Source organism: Jaculus jaculus, chromosome 1 (genome assembly GCF_020740685.1).
Source record: "Jaculus jaculus isolate mJacJac1 chromosome 1, mJacJac1.mat.Y.cur, whole genome shotgun sequence".
In the NCBI taxonomy this organism is placed as follows: Eukaryota; Metazoa; Chordata; class Mammalia; order Rodentia; family Dipodidae; genus Jaculus; species Jaculus jaculus.
The window spans coordinates 112,352,062-112,371,140 of NC_059102.1; the positions used below are offsets into that span (position 1 = coordinate 112,352,062).

Consider the following 19,079-nt stretch of genomic DNA (forward strand, 5'->3'; position numbering starts at 1 on the left):
ACTGAATTCCTATACTACATGGCTTCCCTTGCTTTCCAAACTGTTACTGCACCGTTAATCTCTTTGAGGAGGCATGTGGAAGAGGCTAATTAACAACATCTTGTTTTTAGCTACTGGATATCACAGTCAACATGGAAAAAAATTGCCCTCAAGATGACTGAGGAAGATAAATTAAAATGCAGTTAGTTCCCTTTTCACAGATAAAGACTAAAAGGCTGTCAAGGATCCAAAGATACTTAGAGAGACAAATACAAGCTATAATTATTCCACCTTACAACTCAATTCTACACATATTTGTTTTGTTCTTTTTTAATGTAGATATACAAATCTTTTCATCAAAGCATGAGGCTTGGGATGTGCATATAGTAACTAAAAAGTCAAATTAAGTAGTACCAAACACTTCCTGAAGTTTAAAGAACTGTATGTTTGTTTTGTGATAATTTTGTTTGTTTCTTAACAATGTGGGGTGAAAGAAATGATGACAATGTCAAAAGCATGATCAGAACACTCCATGTAAAGAGTTACCTTGAGTCTCTTTTGTGATTACTAGGTTTTGTTTGTAAGGCAGGACTGATACCAAAAGAATTTGGATGGGCAGCTTTTGCTACTGTTATCATTAAATAACATTTTACATAGTGGGTAACATTTTTAAAGGATATTGTAGATTTTCTTAAAAACATCATGAATACTATTGACAGCTCAGTTGCACAAACATTTATTCAGTATGTATTTATGTAACAGGCACATATTAGGCACAGGTGAAATAATATTCAATAACTCATTGACTTAACCATCCATCCCCCCAACAAATATTTTATTGAGTAAATAGGCACTGCAACAAGTGGGCACAATTTGGTGTCTGTTGTGGTGGACTGTAAATGCTGGTGGGGAAAAGTATGAAGTGGTTCATTACATAGTAACTTTTTTATTATAAGGGAGTTAGGTGCCAGGAGGGTGAGGAAATGGGGCATCAGGAATGTAGTGGAGGAGGATTTGGAACTAAGTGGTAGAAATGAATTGATACCTTATTAGCTTGGGTCAGGTTTGCTGAATGTTTCCCCCACTGAAACAGTAGTTTTCAATAATACCAACTTATAATATTTACTGAGCACTTACTATACTGTTCTCAAGTACAGCTCTCATTTTACATACTTTGTACCATTTTGTAAAGCATGTATTAGATGAAGACTGTGTGCTAGATTTTAGCATGCAATTCATTTAAGTAATTCTGAGATTCCAATAGTTAAAAATCAGAATATGCTGAGACTCACTGTGTGCAAACACATGGACCCCAATATGGACTTCTACAGTGAGCATCTCTTACCTAAGGAGACTTGAAGACTGAATAAGAAAACTGCCAAGATCACATAGCTAGTAGCTGGCACAGCCAGTGTTAGAAGGTAGGTCTGTTTGATTCTCAAATCAATCCTCTTTTCATCATATCATATCCAATACAATTAGCCAAGGGAGTACTTGACGCATTTCTTCTCCTTCTGTGACCATGTGGATGTTACCCTCCCAAATCAGGGAAGTCATTGAAAACCAGCCATCAAAACTAGAATTTTTATTTTTACCTTTTCTTCCTCTTTTTTTTTTCTCTCTCTCTTTTTGAGACAGATTCTCATGTAGTTCAGAGTAGCCTCAAACTCACTATATAGCTGAGATGACCTTGAACATCTGATTTTCCTGCCTTCACCATCCAAGACCTGGGATTGGAGGAGTGTACCACCATTCTGAGGTTCACGCTTTTAAATTAAATTAAACTTATTTAAAAGAGAAAGAGAGAGAGAGAGAGAGAGAGAGAGAGAGAGAGAGAGAGAGGGAGAGAACCAGGACCTCCAGCCACTGCAAAGAACTCCAGATGCATGTGCCACCTGTGCATTTGGATTTATGTGGGTACTGGGGAATTGAACTGGGGTCCTTTGGTTTCAGGCAAGTGCCTTTGCCGCTAAGCCATCTCTCCAGGCCCCATTTATTTATTTATTTAGTATTTTAGAGAGAGCAAGGGAGCAAGACAAGAAAGAGAGAGACAGAGAGAATTGGAACACCAGGGCCCCAGCCACTGAAATCAAACTCCAGATGCTTACACCACCTACTAGGCATGTGTGATCTTGCGCTTGCCTCACCTTTGTATGTCTGGATAAGGTGGGATCTGGAGAGTAGAACTTGGGTCCTGCGGCTTCACAGGCAAGTGCCTTAACTACCAAGCCATCTCTCCAGTCCATTTTTTAAAAATCAGATACAAATAAATATTGTTTATGTACAGATTTTGTTTATAAACCATTCAAAAGTGATGTAAAGATTATAAGAAAAGCCTTAGCTTAAATGTTATTGGATTTGTCAGAAAAGTCATCAAAAGGACCTTCACTAATTAAATGGTTTTTCTTCCCAAAATCCTCTTGAGCTATTAATTCTAACTCACCTTATTGCAATAGTACCTGAATCATTTTCATGTTTTATTTGATAAATATTTCACATATATTCATCTCCACAAACATGTTTAATGCTTACTAGGCACTGGGCAGACTTCCAGGTACTTAGAGGTGTCTAAGTTATGCTGGACCCAGAGCCTACCTGTAAGAGGCTCTGGCGGCATGTAGGAATATGGCATACATCATCCACTGTGTAGCATGGTGGAGAGCTGCATGACTGTTCTTGGAAGAAGGATAGGTAGTCATAAGTTCAATAAAAGTATATAATAACTAAGACACAATCGGACAGAAAAAGGGGGCAGAAAACATTTTGTGAATTTTATGGGAAAGATTACTACTACATGAAAGGGAGATGTATCTTAGATTGATTTTTGATAGTCACCTTTTTAGTAGAGGGGACCAAAATAAATAATGATGAGTAAACTTGAAAGATTTGAAAGTAATACCTATGATAAGCCTACGTATTCTATGAATAGAATAATGACACACTAACAATAGAAACATAAACTTCCCTAAGGGGGGAAAAATCTATGTTGAAGTTAGAGACACAAAAACATTACCACCCAGGAAATAATAAATATTAAATCATGGCACTCCATCATGTCTAGGTTAATATGAAATTGGCAGCTAAAAATAAATTGCTATGTTTTTAAACTTTCTATTTTAACACATATGTTGAATATTTTAATGATTTCTGGGATTAATAATTATTAACTAATTATAAGACAAACTGCACATGTGGAATAAAAGGGAGGAATAGGAAAAAAATTGTTTCCAGCCGGGCATGGTGGTGCATGCCTTTAATCCCAGCACTTGGGAGGCAGAGGTAGGGGATTGCCATGAGTTCGAGGCCGCCCTGAGAATACATAGTGAGTTCCAGGTCAGCCTGGATTAGAGTGAGTCCCTACCTTGAACCCCCCCCCCCAAAAAAAAAAAATATGAAGCCTTATGGCCTGGGTTCAATTCCCTAGCATCAATGTATAGCTGGATGCATGTGTCTGGAGTTCATTTGTAGTGGCAGGAGGCACTGGCATGCCCATTCTTCCTCTCTCTCTCTCTCTCTCTCTCTCTCTCTCTTATACACATAAATAAACAAATAAATAAATAAACAAAAATTTAAAGAAAGACTCATTTGGTAGTATAGTCCTTCCTTGGAAATCCATATTAGGTTACTCTGAGATGAGACAATGGTTAAGAACATAACTGTAATAGGCCCAGTTGGAAAGAGGTCTTTAGAGATGGGTTTCTCTTCCTTCCATTACTACAACTGGGGAAAAGTGGAAGTTGAGATCTACAAAGTCTTGTCATGCATTCCTTTCCATTCATTAATTTGCCATAGTGAATAGTACTAATTTATTGATCACTTCCTATGTACCAGGCATAGAATATACTTTTACATGGACTATTTTACTTACTGTTTACCACTCTATCATAGATGTGTAGTTCATACCTTCATCATGGCAAATGAAAAACCAAATAACAGATTAAGATGTGCTCCAGTTAGTGACAGCAATTCTATTTTATTCTATTCTAGCCCCCTGTATTCCAGAGCTAATGCTTCAAGCACTATACTCAATAATTATTGGAGAGCCACCAAAAGAACAACTCAAAAACAGGAATATGTCTTTGGCTGAAAGGTCACAGATCATAACTGTAGAGTTACGTTACTCTTTCTCTCCACTTGAACTTTATTGTTGTTTAACTCCAATGCATTAATGTATTTGGGAAATGTATTCATTTATCTCAGTACTTTCTCTTCCCCCGCCCCCTGAGAACACAATAGGCCTTTGTACTTCTGATGTCCAGTATTTAATTTAATATTAATTTAATTTAATTTTAATATTAATTTGGTTGATTTGCTCTGCTCTGTTTATCATTATTGTACATGTATGTGTGTGTGCCAATGTATTTGTGTGGAGGTCAGAAGACAAAGTTTTGGTCCTCTTCTTCCTTTCTTACACCTTGTTTGAGGCAGTGTTTCTTTTGGTTGCCACTGGGAAGGGCAGACTAGCTGTCCCTGGAGCTACAGAATTCTCCCAACTCATCTTCCCACTGATTCAGGCATACTGAGTCACTGTCTGTCTGGCTTTATGTGGGTGCTGAGGATGCCAACTCCTGTGGGCACACTGGCACAGAAATCATCTTTAACCACTGAGTAATCTCATCAGCCCTGCTCTGTTTTTATGAAAGGGTTTCAACTGTACAGTGGAGCCACTCTCTTACTGGCCTTACTTTTACTTTTTAAGCCTGAATAAATGCAGAAGGGTGAAGTTGAAAGGAGTACTTAGTAATGATCTTAGACTGTTTGTGTTACTACATCATAATTCTGAAGAATGGGTGGCTTATAAATAACAGACTTTTATTTCTCATCACCCTGAAGACTGGAAAGTCCAAGGTCAAGGCATCAGCAGATTGAGCATCTGGTGATGGTCTGCTTTCTGGCTCATAGATGGCTCCTAGCTGTGTCCTTATGTGGTGGGGTGGGTGAAAGTATTCCCATGGGTCTATCTGTTAAGACTGTAGGAGCACTAACTGCATTCTGTAAGGGCAGAGTCCTGATGATCTAAGCACCTCTTAGTTCCATCACATTGGGAGTTAGGTTTCAACAAATGAATTTTAGGTGGGTGTGACATTCAGACAATAGCAGTAGCCACATTGAGTTAATGTAATATCAATATTGTGTCAAGCAACTATATATTCAGCAGGAAGGGATCAATAGGCTGTTCTCCCTCCTAAGTTTGTGAAATTCTTTCAACCTGGGGAAGTATGTGCAAACCACCAGGACACATTTGATGTACTACATTCCTGAATGAACTAGGTCTTTCAAATGTAAACTAATGAGTTTTATAATTGGCAATACATCATTTATTGCACAGTTGTTACGTGCCTAGCATTTCACTATATGCTCTAAAGGGATATAGCTAGGCATCTACAACATTCCTGAAAGCTAAATGGACCTACTTTGATGATTTTTTAAAAATATTTTTATTAATTTATTTGCAAGTAGATGATTTTTATATGTATGCCGTTTAATTGAATAATAAACGTCACAATTTAATAAGTTCAAAACTCTAAAATTTGTTAAAGGAAAACATAATATTTAAAAATATCATTAACAAATAAATGATGGGATCATTTTGGGAAATTCTTGAGATTAGCACCTATCATCTTCCCCCTTGCTGTCTGCTTCCTGGCCCCTAGGAGGTGAGCAGCTCTGCTCCACTGCATGCTCTTGGCTATGAAGCTCTGCCTCAACACAGGCCCAGAAACATCAGAACCAAGTGACCTTGAACATGAATTACTGGACCTGTGAGACAAAATGAATATTTGAGGTAATTCATCACAGTGATGGAAAGCTGGATAACACATTTTGTTTTTAAGTTGTGACTTTGGGCTGGAGAGATGGCTTAGCGGTTAAGCACTTGCCTGTGAAGCCTAAGGACCCCGGTTCGAGGCTCGGTTCCCCAGGTCCCACGTTAGCCAGATGCACAAGGGGGCGCACACATCTGGAGTTCGTTTGCAGAGGCTGGAAGCCCTGGCGCGCCCATTCTCTCTCTTTCCCTCTATCTGTCTTTCTCTCTGTGTCTGTCGCTCTCAAATAAATAAATAAATAATTAAAAAAATAAAAAAAAAATTAAGTTGTGACTTTTTGGCTGGGGCAGTATTGAATTAAATTTCATGATTTACATCCCATCATACGGCAACTAGACCAACAATGACAAAGCCCTCTCTACTCAGATCTACAGTATTTGTACTGCATGTAGGGAGAGCTCTTTCATGTGCTGCTCTGTGTTTATTCTCTGTCGTAACAATATGGTGTGTAGAATGACAGAAAATGCACGAATCTTCACCCCAGGAGCACACATAGAAATGTAAACTGGAAGCCAGTGGGGAGTTACTTGTGTGGTATCTGGCAGTGAGGTCCAGCTGAGGCAGACAAGCCATCTTACCCCTGCTTTTTGCAAGATAAGGTCACTACCTGGAGACAAAGGTCCTTTATTCATATGTCCTCAACAAATAATTCCTTGTTAGCAGCTATTGATGGAATAAAGGATACACAAATAAAATGAAAGATTCTGTCTATATCCTCAGATGTCACATAAAATGTAGTTTTCTATTGTTAAATGTTAAAATGGTATATTGGGTTGTTTTTAGCACTTTCTCTTCTCCTTACTGTCTCTCTACATATATGGTTCATACACACACACAGACACACACACACACACACACACACACACACACACACAGACACACCCAAGCTGTAGTTTCTCACTCTCCCTCTTGATGTGTGTGTGTGTGTGTGTCTGTGTGTGTGTGCATCTATACTGCAATCTTAAGATAATAATGCTACTGCCAACAATCTTTCATCTTTAGTCCCATTTCCACTTAGGTGTTAGTGGGGGTCATCTTACCTGGAGAGGAGACTGATGCCTCTTGGGAAAAGGCTTGACGAAAACATCATGAACTGTTATGTTATCATTCATCAAAAAACAAAAAAATTGAAGTAAAAAAAATGTGCTGATGTATTTAGGGGAGGTAAAGTCCAGCTATGGTTAGGACGCTGGCATGAATATAGTCTTGATAGCCTCGCTAACACATAGCAAGCATAGATTTCTGGAAATAGGACTTGAGTGCCCCCATGAGACTGCTTCAAGCAATGCTTTGTGACTGCTGAGCATGGCTGTCTTGAGAACAAGCGTGTCCTGTCAGGGAGGGTAAACTGGGAATTGGGAGATGTGAAGCTTGCTGGCTCAGACTATCAGCTCCATATATCAACTCTTGTTTGGAATGAGAGGAAACACTGACAAAGCAATCCTCCTTTCACCCTCTAGTTTGATTGATGTGTTGATCTAGTTGGAAGCAAAAATTGCTGCTAGTGGAAAAAAGGTAAACTAAGATCCTAAACAAGGTTTGTTTAGGACCCTTAAAAGACTAAGTCTTAATATTAGCTTTTTTCACAATCATTGGGATAACTTATTCAAGAAATGAGATTTTAATCCTAGTCACATATGAATACTTATGTAAGTAGTTATGAAAATATAGAGTTCTATTACTAGGACTTGGGAAACCTCATGGTATTATTTCAAGCCTAAACTCAGAGGAGAATATGGCTAAGGCTCATCAAAAACTTAAAAGAGAAAGATATCTCCAGATGCCAGTAAAACCATCACCAAGCAGAAAATAGACCTTCATATTAATGACTTCATCTGGGCTATACAAAAATACATATTAAGGAGTAATATAATCATTTTAGTTTTCATATCAGACTCATTATGGCATTTCTCCATTTAAAAATAGACTAAGGACTGAAGATGTAACTCAATTGTTTCACACTTGCCTAAGTCCTACGTTCATCTCTAGCAAACAAACAAACAAATAAAAAATATCCAGATTAAATTAAAATTGACTCCTTGATATCTGAACCAAAATTATTTGGGAAACCATTTTTTTTTTTGTCCTAACAATTTCACAAATGTTTGTTGACTTGTTGAAAAATAAACTCCAAACTTCAGCAACTTAATAGTTAAGTGCTTATGAGTTGAAAATGAAAACAAGGGAAGATAAATCACTCTCAGTCTCTGACTTGGGCATTTGTGACTTGCTAGGTTAGCAAATTGGGTCCATCCTGTGCAAACGAGAACCAGGAGTGACTGATTAATACCTTCGATGGCAAATGGCTTCCCCACAGTCAGAAGCTTGCAGTCAGCATCTATTGACACTTCATAATCCAAGAGTGCTTTGTCCATGATGAAGGCGTCTAGCTTCTCTGGATCATTCCTATATTTAAGACCAAAAGGAGGAAAATGATTCATTAATGGGCAGGAGGTACTAAGCCTGAGAGCTGGATTTTGTTTAGGTGACAGAAGCTTGGATACCAAGGACAGTACAAGCTTGTGATTGCTAGATTTTGAGTCAACTTTATTGGCCTCTCATTGACTTGTAGAGTAGAAATCAAGAATACAGGCATTCCATAAGAGAAAGATGCTTTTCTACATGGATTTATCTGCCACTCTGTTTCATAACTTCTAAGTCCAATATCAAAGCCTGAAGAAACTTTGAACTGAAAAGGAAAGAAATATTGATGGTTTATTCTCCTTATATTACTAGAGTAACTATGGTAGGCTCTGTATTCAGTGTCTAAGTGAACACACACTTTAATCACTCATGAAGAAAGAGACAAAGCAAATGAGGAAAATGAAGCTCAGAGAGTTGAAATAACTTGAGTCACAATATACATCTAGGTAAGTGTTAAGAGATAGGTAGGTAGTCTTGTGAATTATATGTGGAAAGTTTTATCTCCTTCTGTCATGATCACCACATATTCTCCAGGCATCACATATTATTTTACACTTAGGAGTAGATATTAAGAAAACACTGGGAAGGGATTTAACATTTTGGAGAGAAGGAATTTCTGGTCTCTGAGTTCATGGGCTAGTATTCAATAAAGAGAAGGGGAAGCATATAGGCTGATTTAAAAAACCTATCTCCAGAGTCATGTTTTTCTCCACTGCAGTAGACAGTTTAGAATAATTTAATATACCTACTATATTGGTGTTAGTGAATTGGCAATGGACTTAAGTTGCCATGAGATGCTTTGGGTGTCCTTCATGGAAATCTTCCCTTTTTTGAACATGATTGCAGAAATGGTCCTTTGTAGGGCTATGTCCCTCCAGGAAAATGGGGTTTTCAAAGGATCTATCAGGTTGGAGGGCTTAGTGGTTAAGGCACTTGCCTGTAAAGCCTAAGGAACCAGGTTCGATTCCCCAGGACACATGTAGGTCAGATGCACAAGGTGGCGCATGCATCTGGAGTTCATTTGCAATCTCTCTCTCTCAAACAAATAAATAAAAATAAAAGGAGCTCTATAGGTAACATCTTTGTTTTCACCAACCTCAAATTCTTTTTGGTAAAGTATAGGAAATGAAAAACACAGTGAAAAGAGGCTTTTAAAAAGTTTGTATTAGTTATATAGACTATATTGTGATATTTTCTTTTTCTTTTGACAGGGCCTCATTAGGTAATTCAAGGTGGCTTCAAGTGTACAATCTTCCTGCCTCCATCTGAGTAGAGGGTCTATAGACATGAGCCACCATTCCCAGATTGATTGTGATATTTCAATGCATATAGAACAGCTTGCTCATATCCTCCCTCTTTCCTCCAGGTATCTCCTTCCTCAAATAGTTTCACTTTTTTTTTTTCTTTTTTGAGGTAGGGTCCAACTCTAGCCCAGGCTGACGGAATTCACTACAGAGTCTCAGGGTGGCCTTGAACTCACGGCGATCCTCCTATCTTTGCCTTCCCAGCGCCGGGATTAAAGGTGTGCACTACACGCCCAGCTTTAGTTTCACTTTTATTAAGGAAAGCTTTTCTACTCTCAGAGTTGTCCAAACAGCTTTGCAAAAATAATTCTTCTCTTTTCATGCAGCTTCAGTCTTTCTCTTAAAACCAGGATGGGGGCTGTTTAGTTTCAGTACAGAAAAGCAGCCTCTATGCTCAGGGGAGAATATGGCTGTGGTTCATAAAACATTTGAAAGACATCCCCAGACACGTGTATGATTCACCCTCAGGCAGGCAATACACCTTTGCATGCATGACTTTGTCTCGTCTACACATAAAGATATAAGGGCTGGAGAGATGGCTTAGCGGTTAAGCGCTTGCCTGTGAAACCTAAGGACCCCGGTTCGAGGCTCGGTTCCCCAGGTCCCACGTTAGCCAGATGCACAAGGGGGTGCACGCGTCTGGAGTTCGTTTGCAGAGGCTGGAAGCCCTGGCGCGCCCATTCTCTCTCTCTCCCTCTATGTGTCTTTCTCTCTGTGTCTGTAGCTCTCAAATAAATAAATAAATAATGAACAAAAAAAAAATTAAAAAAAAAGATATAAGTTAACTTCTCTTTTTTGGTGTCAATTACTACTGTTTCCCTTTCCTATTCCTCCAGGAAGTGAAATAGACAGTTCAAAAACGCACCCACCTTTTCCAGGGGTATTGGATGTAAGTTGTAATAACTCAACTTCAACATGTTTAACTAAAATGAAAGAACCTTCTGACTCCATGAAGAAGTTTTACAAAGGACTGGGAGTTGTTGATAAGGCACCATCATAGAATCTGAGCAATAAACTCAAAATCCAGCTGAACCGTATTTCCTTAATAAAAGTTTGATTGCCACAGTATCAGAATGTCCCTTGGGAGAGCCACATGGCAGAAAATTGCCATATTTTGATATTTCTACTAATTTCTACTAATGTTTATGGTAACAACAGGAGAAAATTGAAGCTCAAACCAGATTTTAAACCAGTGATTCCAGAAGCCCCAAGCCACTGCATTACTGTTGATTTTAGACTACAAAGTGCACTTTGATTTGATGAACTTCTATGGCATAGGAAGCTCAGTCTCCCATGGGACCTGAGTTACTGGGGAGGAAGTGGCCAGGTATGATCTAGCCATAAGTAGCTCTAGGCTGGGTGTATCACTGGTATAGTTGGCAAAGTCTCCAGTTGTTTCTCCTGTAGTAGATTCATAGTCTTTTTCAGAGCAGTCATTTGAAACTGCATATCACATTCAACAAATGAAATATACTAGCATCCTAAAGAAAACAAGCATCTTAATAGGATTGATTGGAACATAGGTTACTATTTGAATATCAAAGACCTGTTCTTTTGTGAAGGTTTCCAAATTAGCCTGTAGTGGTGGTTGGATTCCAGAGATTGGATTCTTGTCCTGGCTCTACCATATGCTAGCTGTATCACTGTGGGAAATGTACCTCATTCATAACATAATTTTTAAAAAAAAATTAAAACAGTTTATTTATTTATGAGAGAGAGAAAGAGGCAGATAGAGGAAGAATGGGCACGACAGGGCCTCTAGTCTTTGCAAATGATCTCAAGAAGCATCTGGATTACATGAGTCTTATAGATTGGAACCTAAGTCCTTAGGCTTCGTAGACAAGCACCTTAACTGCTAAGCCATCTCTCCAGGCCTGTGCCAGCTCTTCTAATGATTGTCTCTCTCAAAGATAGGGTGAAGTCAACACTGGGAATAGATTAGGGCTTTTTCACCAGAGTTAATAAAAGCACTGAGTAGAGTGGAACTGCTGGGAAGGGCAGCAGTGGTTCATTGCATCCTGTCACAAGGCCTGCACAGCCCAGTTTATCAGCCACAGCTATCTAGCTGGAAGCCTTTGCTATCATCATGACATCTTATCCTCTCTTGCACATCCATGTGTTTGCCTGAAGGAGAGAATACTGAAGGGAGTCTGGGAGGCAAGATATCTCTAAAGTCTGTGTTGGAGAGAGACTCTAATGTTTTGGTGTTTTTTTTTTTTTTTTTTGCAAAATTAAGTGTCATTTCATAGTACTTAAACATCATATATAACTTTGTAAATCTAAGAGCATATGACTTCCTCTTTAGGCTCTCGTTAAAAGTCCATAAAATTGTGTAAGGGGACCATTACTAGAGCTCTTAAGAAACACAAAGCTCTTATGTTCCGTGACATTTAAAAAAATTTTTTTCCCTTTCTTAGAAAAGAAGTTTAGATGGCAGCACTGGATATCCACTGGGAAGGTTTTAACGGCTCACTGTGAAGCAAGCAGTTTCCTGAATGTAGGGATTAGGGGCTGGGATGTCTGGTATTATCCTGATGCCATAAGCAGGAGGGAGGATAGGTTACTCTCATGCAGAGGAGCTCACCAGGGGTCATTCGTTCCCCTCTCGCAGGCAGGCAAGACTAGCTGACCCATCACTGCACTGTCCTTTCCGTTCGGCCCCACTCAATTACAGGCTCTGATAATCTGCCATGGAAATGTGCTCGTCTTTGATTGCTTCTCATAAATTCTGATGAGAAGGATGCAGGCATGGGAATCACTGCCTTCTCTCTTATTTCATTCCTACATGAAATCTCTTAAGATAAATCCCATCTCCATGTCACAAGAAGAGGCATTCCACAGGCTTAGGGAATTTGCTGTGAAGGGAAGGGCTGCTTCGGGACACTTCATCCTTTGGCTGCAATCCCTGTGTGTTTGATCGTCTCAGTATCATTGTTTCCTCACATGATTTCAAGCCAGCATTTGCTTCCTTCCCCATCTGCTGCACTAATGAATTCACTGGCTGGTTGAGTGAAGGTATTGTCCACTTGAGACTAAGTAGATAACTAATAACGTAGGTCACATGATTTTATGCTCACACATCATCCCATGCTGTCTCTTGGAGCTCATCCTGTATTTCTGAACATATACTAGGGACATTTTTCTGTCATTCAAAAAAGTGGTCAAAATGAAATGCTTTCTCTTCCAGTGGGAACTTTTAGGAGCTAGGAGGTTGACACTCACTTCAGATGCTGCACTCCATCAGGGGTGGCTGGGACGTTGTACCTTCTCATGTATTCATGCATCTCTGGGAAGCTTTGCCGCACATAATCTTCAGCACTGCTTTCCCGGACAGTTCCAAAGCGGAAGCCTTGAGAAGGATGATGAAGCTATGAGGGGAAAAATGAAGTGGCTTTAATATAAATTAGTTCTCTGACTTTTATTTTGCTTTATATTGAGAACATGGTAGAACTATTTAGGCACTGTAATCAACATGTTGAAAATTGAATACTAAAATACATGATTATGATTATAATCTTTATTGGTTAGAACAAAGGTAAAATCTGAAAATACTTAAATAACTATATGGCACATACTTATTGTCCTACAATATATAAATTATGCTTGTGAAATGTACTTAAGTGTTTCTGTGATAAATGGAAAACCTTATATGGCAATGACCAATATTAAATAGGCATTATATCTACATCTAATATCTATATATCTGTTCTATCATCTCCCATAAGTATCATTCATTTATTCAAAGCTTATTGAGAACCTATTTCACACAGCTCTCAAAGGTCCAGAAGCTACAGAAACAACTACCTGTAATCACTGCAATTTAGCAGCTCCGAGCAGCTGGTTGTTTACATTATTTTTTTGAGTAGCCCACTGTTGAATAGGCAGTATGGTATGTCTTTGTGGTCAGTGTAATCATTCCATGCACTGAACAAATTCTAGCATTTTACCCCAGTGTAACCTTAATGAGGCATAAACAGTCACAACAGTTAACATTTCTTGAGTGCTTATAATGTGCCAAACATGTCTAGCACTTCACATGTATTATTCTGTTTAATCCTCAGGATGGCATTGTGATTGTATATTGCTACTCCTTCCTTTAAATGACTGGTGAATAGCTGGAGTTCAGTGGAGTGAAGTAACTGGCATACAGTCACTCAGGAGTTAGTAGCAGTTGGGTTAAAACCCAGGTCCAGCTGATTTTAAAGCTGATGCTTTCATCTGCCACATCATCCTGCCTATCAGCTCATGGAAACAACTGGAATGAAGGTGTTTATTATGAGCAGCCCACCAGCCTGTTCTGAATGTTCTCCTCAAGCCATCAACCTCCTGGAAACCCTCACAATAGCAATTGCTGCCCCATGGCTTGAGCAAAGCACATTTATCAGCTGTTGGTCTGTCTAGAGCCTATTCATATTTTACAGTCCTATACCAAGATAACCTGTGTGAAAATTTGGTCTTATCTAGTCTTGGGCTCCTATAAAGAGTAATAACAACAAAAATAATCAACTGCTTATTTATCTAAGCAGTTGCAACATCTTTACATACAAAATACATGGTCTAGGTATTTGCTTAAGCAATCTTTCTCATTTCTACACATTATTTCCTTTGATCCTCCCCAAAAAAACCTGTGAATGAGCTATTTCTGTTATCTTCCATTCACAGATAAAGAAACTTAATGGAAGAATATTTGTTATTTACCCAAAGTAATGTTATTTTCTTTATTTTATAATTTGAGAAAAAAATAGTTAGTGATGAAATTTTAACAATTCTCAATGAGCAAGATCTCTTTCCTTAATCTGCAGATCAAGCCTCCTTCACTAGTCTATCAGTTTCACATCACAACATTGGCACCCACAGAGACTATAGCTATCTGTCCAATTAATTCATTTCATGACTTCCTCCTTTCCTTCCCTCACATAACTTGTATTCATTCTCCCACTCTCAGTTCAGTCAGCACTTCCATCACTTATTGTTTTGGACAGATCTTTCTTTCAGCATCCAGAGGGCCAACCATTGTACCACAGGGCCCATAGAGCCTTCTTTCATATGTCCTCACAGTTGTGACTTAAAATTTAATGTATAATTACTTGATTAGTGTCTAGACTATTGATATGTATTAGGAGCAAAGTGGCCTTTTTTTTCTGGTGGGTAGTTAGCTAGGGACTAGCCCATGGAAATACGGGTGCCACTTTGCCTGTTCTGGCAACAGTAGAATCTGCATCTGATTTAGTGTCATCCAAGATGGTTGCTGAGGTACAGTTATGATGTTGTTGCTTGCAACCAGCAATACTAGCCACACCAGACACCAGGGGAAACAGGCTGTTAGTCGGACAGGGCCTCCACTCTATTTATGGGTGTATTATAAACACTTCTACTTCTCCAGTTCAAGATGTCATGTGCACTTTCCTCATACATTCGTTTTCTTCCTCTTCAACCCACTCACAGTCATGATAGGCATCAGGTCTGATTACACCACTCATTCCTTTAACCCTCATCAATGGCTCCCCAGGTGTACGGTAAAGGTTACTGTTGACATGGTATTTATGGTTGAGCATGCTTTTTTGCTCCTGCCTTCTCCCTAGACTCATCTTCCCACTAATGTCCTCTAATCTTTAGCCAGTTTTCTTCAATTTCAAATTTCTCTTTAACATATATTTTAATATATACCATAATATATTTAATATATAATACTTTAATATATAAAATACTTTATGCTTGATCAGAACTAATGCATACTATTTTCACTTTGCCTGGGAGGAGCTCATTCCTAATCCTCACTTCTCCCTTGCCTATCATTTTCTCAAGGAAGCCTTCAGTGACCCTTAGACTAGCTGAGGCTACCAGTAACACCCTCTAGTTATGCCAAAAGTTGATAGCATTTGGAATTATTGGTTTCATTTGCTTTTCCTGCTACATATACACTTTTATCAGAACAAGGCCCTTGCCTTTCTCATCCATGTTGTCACAAACCTTCAACAAATGGCACCTGATATCATCATCATTACAAGCAGCACCATCATGCAAAAACAGTGCTTGGCACAGTGAGGATGCTTGGAAGGTGCAGGACAGCAGGGGAGTTATCTAGTTACCTGAGATTCCCTTTGTTGGATGCATTACAGATGCCATTCTTTTAGCATATCTCATGCTGCCTGCCTTTTCCTTTCAAAATTAAATATTTACTGGGTCTGGAGAACTACAGTTAGGGTTAAGGGTAAGGTGCACATCTTGTGAAAAAGGGCCCCAAGGGGTCTGAGATTACTACAGGTCAACCCTCTAGATTCCAAGTAAGACAGCGGGGTGTGACCTCATGTACTGGTAACTTCAGTCCTGCAGTGGAGCAGAACCAGTGAAGCTACAGAGCCCTGCAAGCTTTGGAAAAAGTAAAGGCAGTAGCAAGAGACTCTAGCTCAAAAACAAAGCCAGATGGAAGAGCGACTGAGCAGAACATCAGACGGTCTACTCCAGTCACCACAAGTAATTACATGGAGCACCTCAAGGGCACATTCACTTGCAAACACTACACACACACACCACTCACTCACACATATACAAACAAAAGAATTATTTTCCTTTAATTGTTGTTTTCATTCCTTCATATCACGATATTCTTTTTTTTCTTCTATGTCTGACATTCTAATGGAAAAATTACAATGGGCTACTCAGCAGTTGCAGGATAATAGAATCAGAAATAGAATCTAAGAAGCGATTGATAAAAACCAGTGGGCCAAAATAGTCCACGCTGTGTGTAATTTAAACAACCAGGGATGTCAGAAAAGCTGTGTCAAGGCAGAAGATAAAAGTGTACAAAGAGTAAAAGCATCTGAGGTGCATGACAGCCATCACCAGGAAGAACCAGAGACAGAAGCATTTCTTTTAAAGTTTCAGCTATGTACTTTACCAGCTTTCCCCCCCCCCCCTGCTTATATTTGTATCAACCTCTTCAGGCCTTGGGGAAGTAGCAAAGGTTAAGCTATCTATTTGTATGTGAATTGCTCAGTATTAATGGAATACTGAACTCTATCTGGAGTACATGGAGAACAATCAGAATCAGAGAGCCATTTACCAGAAATCAGTGAACAAGTGCCAAAGACCAGCACATGCAGGATAAAAGCTTCTATGCCCAAGGTAGAGATAATGCTTCAGACCAAAACAATTCCAAGAAAGACTGTGCTCATCTAAAGCTTACATTAATACCTACATTAGATTGGTATGTCAATCAGAGATGTAAGGTAGTCACTGGACCTGGTATGATGCCGCATCCAGGTGTGTAGATACTTATGCCTTAGGTTTAGGTTAGGTTGAAGCCCATGATCTTGCATCACTAAGCTCTGACTCAATGCTAATGTCCTGGCTTTATTCACATCACTGTTAAGTCGGCTTGAATATCTCTAGTGACAAGGAACTCTGTCTTCATGAGGCTTATGTTCTGAACATGCAGGTTAACTTTCTGTCTCCATTCAGCCAATCTATTCGATTTATATAAAATAATAATAATGAGAAAACAGTAATATTTACTGTATACCAATTCACTTACATCTAACAAGATTTCTACATTTATTATTACTGTTTTACATATGAGCAGTTGAGATTCATGGAGACTTATCACAGTGTCAAAAACCTGCACAAAGGGATAAAGTTGGATTTGAATCTGACTCTGACTTGGTGCTCATACTCTCCCTTATGGAGGACAATGACCTGTATTTATAGACTTGTGCTATTGTACAAGTGTTTTGAAAAGTAACTTCTATAATTTTAAAGTCACTTAGGTTATTACAATTGTGGTCACATAACACATATTGCAAATGAGGACACATTTTCAGCACAATGTCTTGTTGTTGCTAATTACACAGACACAATAAACACATGAGGGTTGTCCTTGGCAAACAATGGCAAATGTTGAGTCTAGTTGTTTCTACATATGCTCTGAATAGTACAATACAGACAGTGAGCCTGAACAAATCATGTTCCTGAGCCTTTCTCATTGTTTTCCTAATGCAAATTTAGTGCCTCTTAGCTCCAATTCTTTCTTTCTATCTTATCCTTATTTTCTCCTACGGAAGTGCTTTCTCCATGTAGAGTGAAGCAGTTTTCTTCCTCTCCCTTCACTGTTAGCGTGAAGCCCACTATGTTAGGTCAGCTAACCTCTAGTCAACAACAGTCCTCAACATCGTGTTTGGTTTATATGAGTGCTAGCCCAGGCTTTCTGATAACTTGAGCTATTGCATCAAGTTCACGTATAGACCAGGAGTTGGCAAACTATGGCCCACAGGCTAAATCAAGCCTGCCATCTGATTTTGTGAATCAAATCTTATTGGATCATAGCCTTGCCCATTCATTTACAGACATTCTCTGGCTACTACTATATTCTAACCTTAGAGCCGAGAGGGTGTGAAATAGACCACCCAACCCATAAAGTGTAAAATATTTATTATTTGGCTTAACTAGAAAATGTTTGCTGGCTTCTGATATAGACAGTATGAAATCCAACTAGCACCTTGAGTCATATTTTATTTCCCTCCATTCTACTCTAAAATCTCAGTGGCTTCTTAGAAAGAATCAGAATCTTAGCCAACTTCCATGCACTGCTTGGATTTTGGCTTTCATGTGATAGGGTGGCCCAACTATATGTGCAATTGGGGTATCAATCTTCCAACTGGAGGTACGCAAAGACTATAGTTATACTTTATTATTTGTTAGGACTAGTTATGGCGAGGCTACAGTCACAGTTTCAAATTGGAATTGGAGCAATAATGTTTCATGAGGACTAATTTTAAATCCTATCTTTGTAGCAGGCACTTTTGGGCGAGGCCCATGATGATCTACTCCCTTGGGCAGAGGTGTTTGTTTCTTTCATCTCCTTCTTCACATTCCTCTACTCCCTTTCTTTCTTCCTTCCCTCCCTTCCCCTCCCTCCGTCCTTCCCTCCCTCCTTTCTCTCTTTCTTCCTTCCTTCCTTCCTTCCCTCCCTCCCTCCCTCCCTCTCTCCTTCCTCCCTCCCTCTCTCCTTCCTTCCTTCCTTCCTTTCTTTCTTTCTTTCTTTCTTTCTTTCTTTCTTTCTTTCTTTCTTTCTTTCTTTCTTTCTTTCTTTCTTTCTTTTTCTTTCTTTTGTTTGGATTTTCAAGGTAGACTCTTGCCTTAGCCCAGGCTGACCTGGAATTCACTATGCAGTCTCAGAGTGCCCTTGAACTCACTGCAGTCCTCCTACCTCTTCCTTCTAGTGCTGGGCTTAAAGCAGTGTGCCACCATGCCCATGCTATTCCTCATCTTTCTGGTGGCATGTCATCAGAGCTGTAGCTGTCATTTCCATTATTTTAATAACCATAATGACTAACCCTTACTGGGTGCCTCCTTCACTGTGCCAAGATTTTACATTCAGTACCTCTTCTAATTCTCATAACATATTTTTATAGCACACACAGCCATTCTCCCCATTTTCAAGATGGAGGAACTTAAGCTCAATGTGATTAAGCAGCTTGCTGAAGGCTATACAACCAGAAAATGCAGATCAAGGAAATGAATCCAGAAAGCTGAGGACTTGTACTATTAA

General features: G+C 39.1%; 1 protein-coding gene across 1 annotated transcript in view; it reads right to left on the reverse strand.

Annotated features, from left to right (window-relative positions):
• Grin3a (glutamate ionotropic receptor NMDA type subunit 3A) overlaps nucleotides 1-19,079 on the reverse strand; it is a 174,330-nt gene that overhangs the window by 47,691 nt on the left and 107,560 nt on the right. Inside the window, exons 4-5 of the mRNA XM_004656974.3 lie at nucleotides 12,755-12,900; nucleotides 8,095-8,210 (exon numbers count right to left, since the gene is read on the reverse strand). Of these exons, the coding sequence (XP_004657031.2) occupies nucleotides 8,095-8,210; nucleotides 12,755-12,900 (262 nt within the window). The remainder of the gene's footprint in view (nucleotides 1-8,094; nucleotides 8,211-12,754; nucleotides 12,901-19,079) is intronic.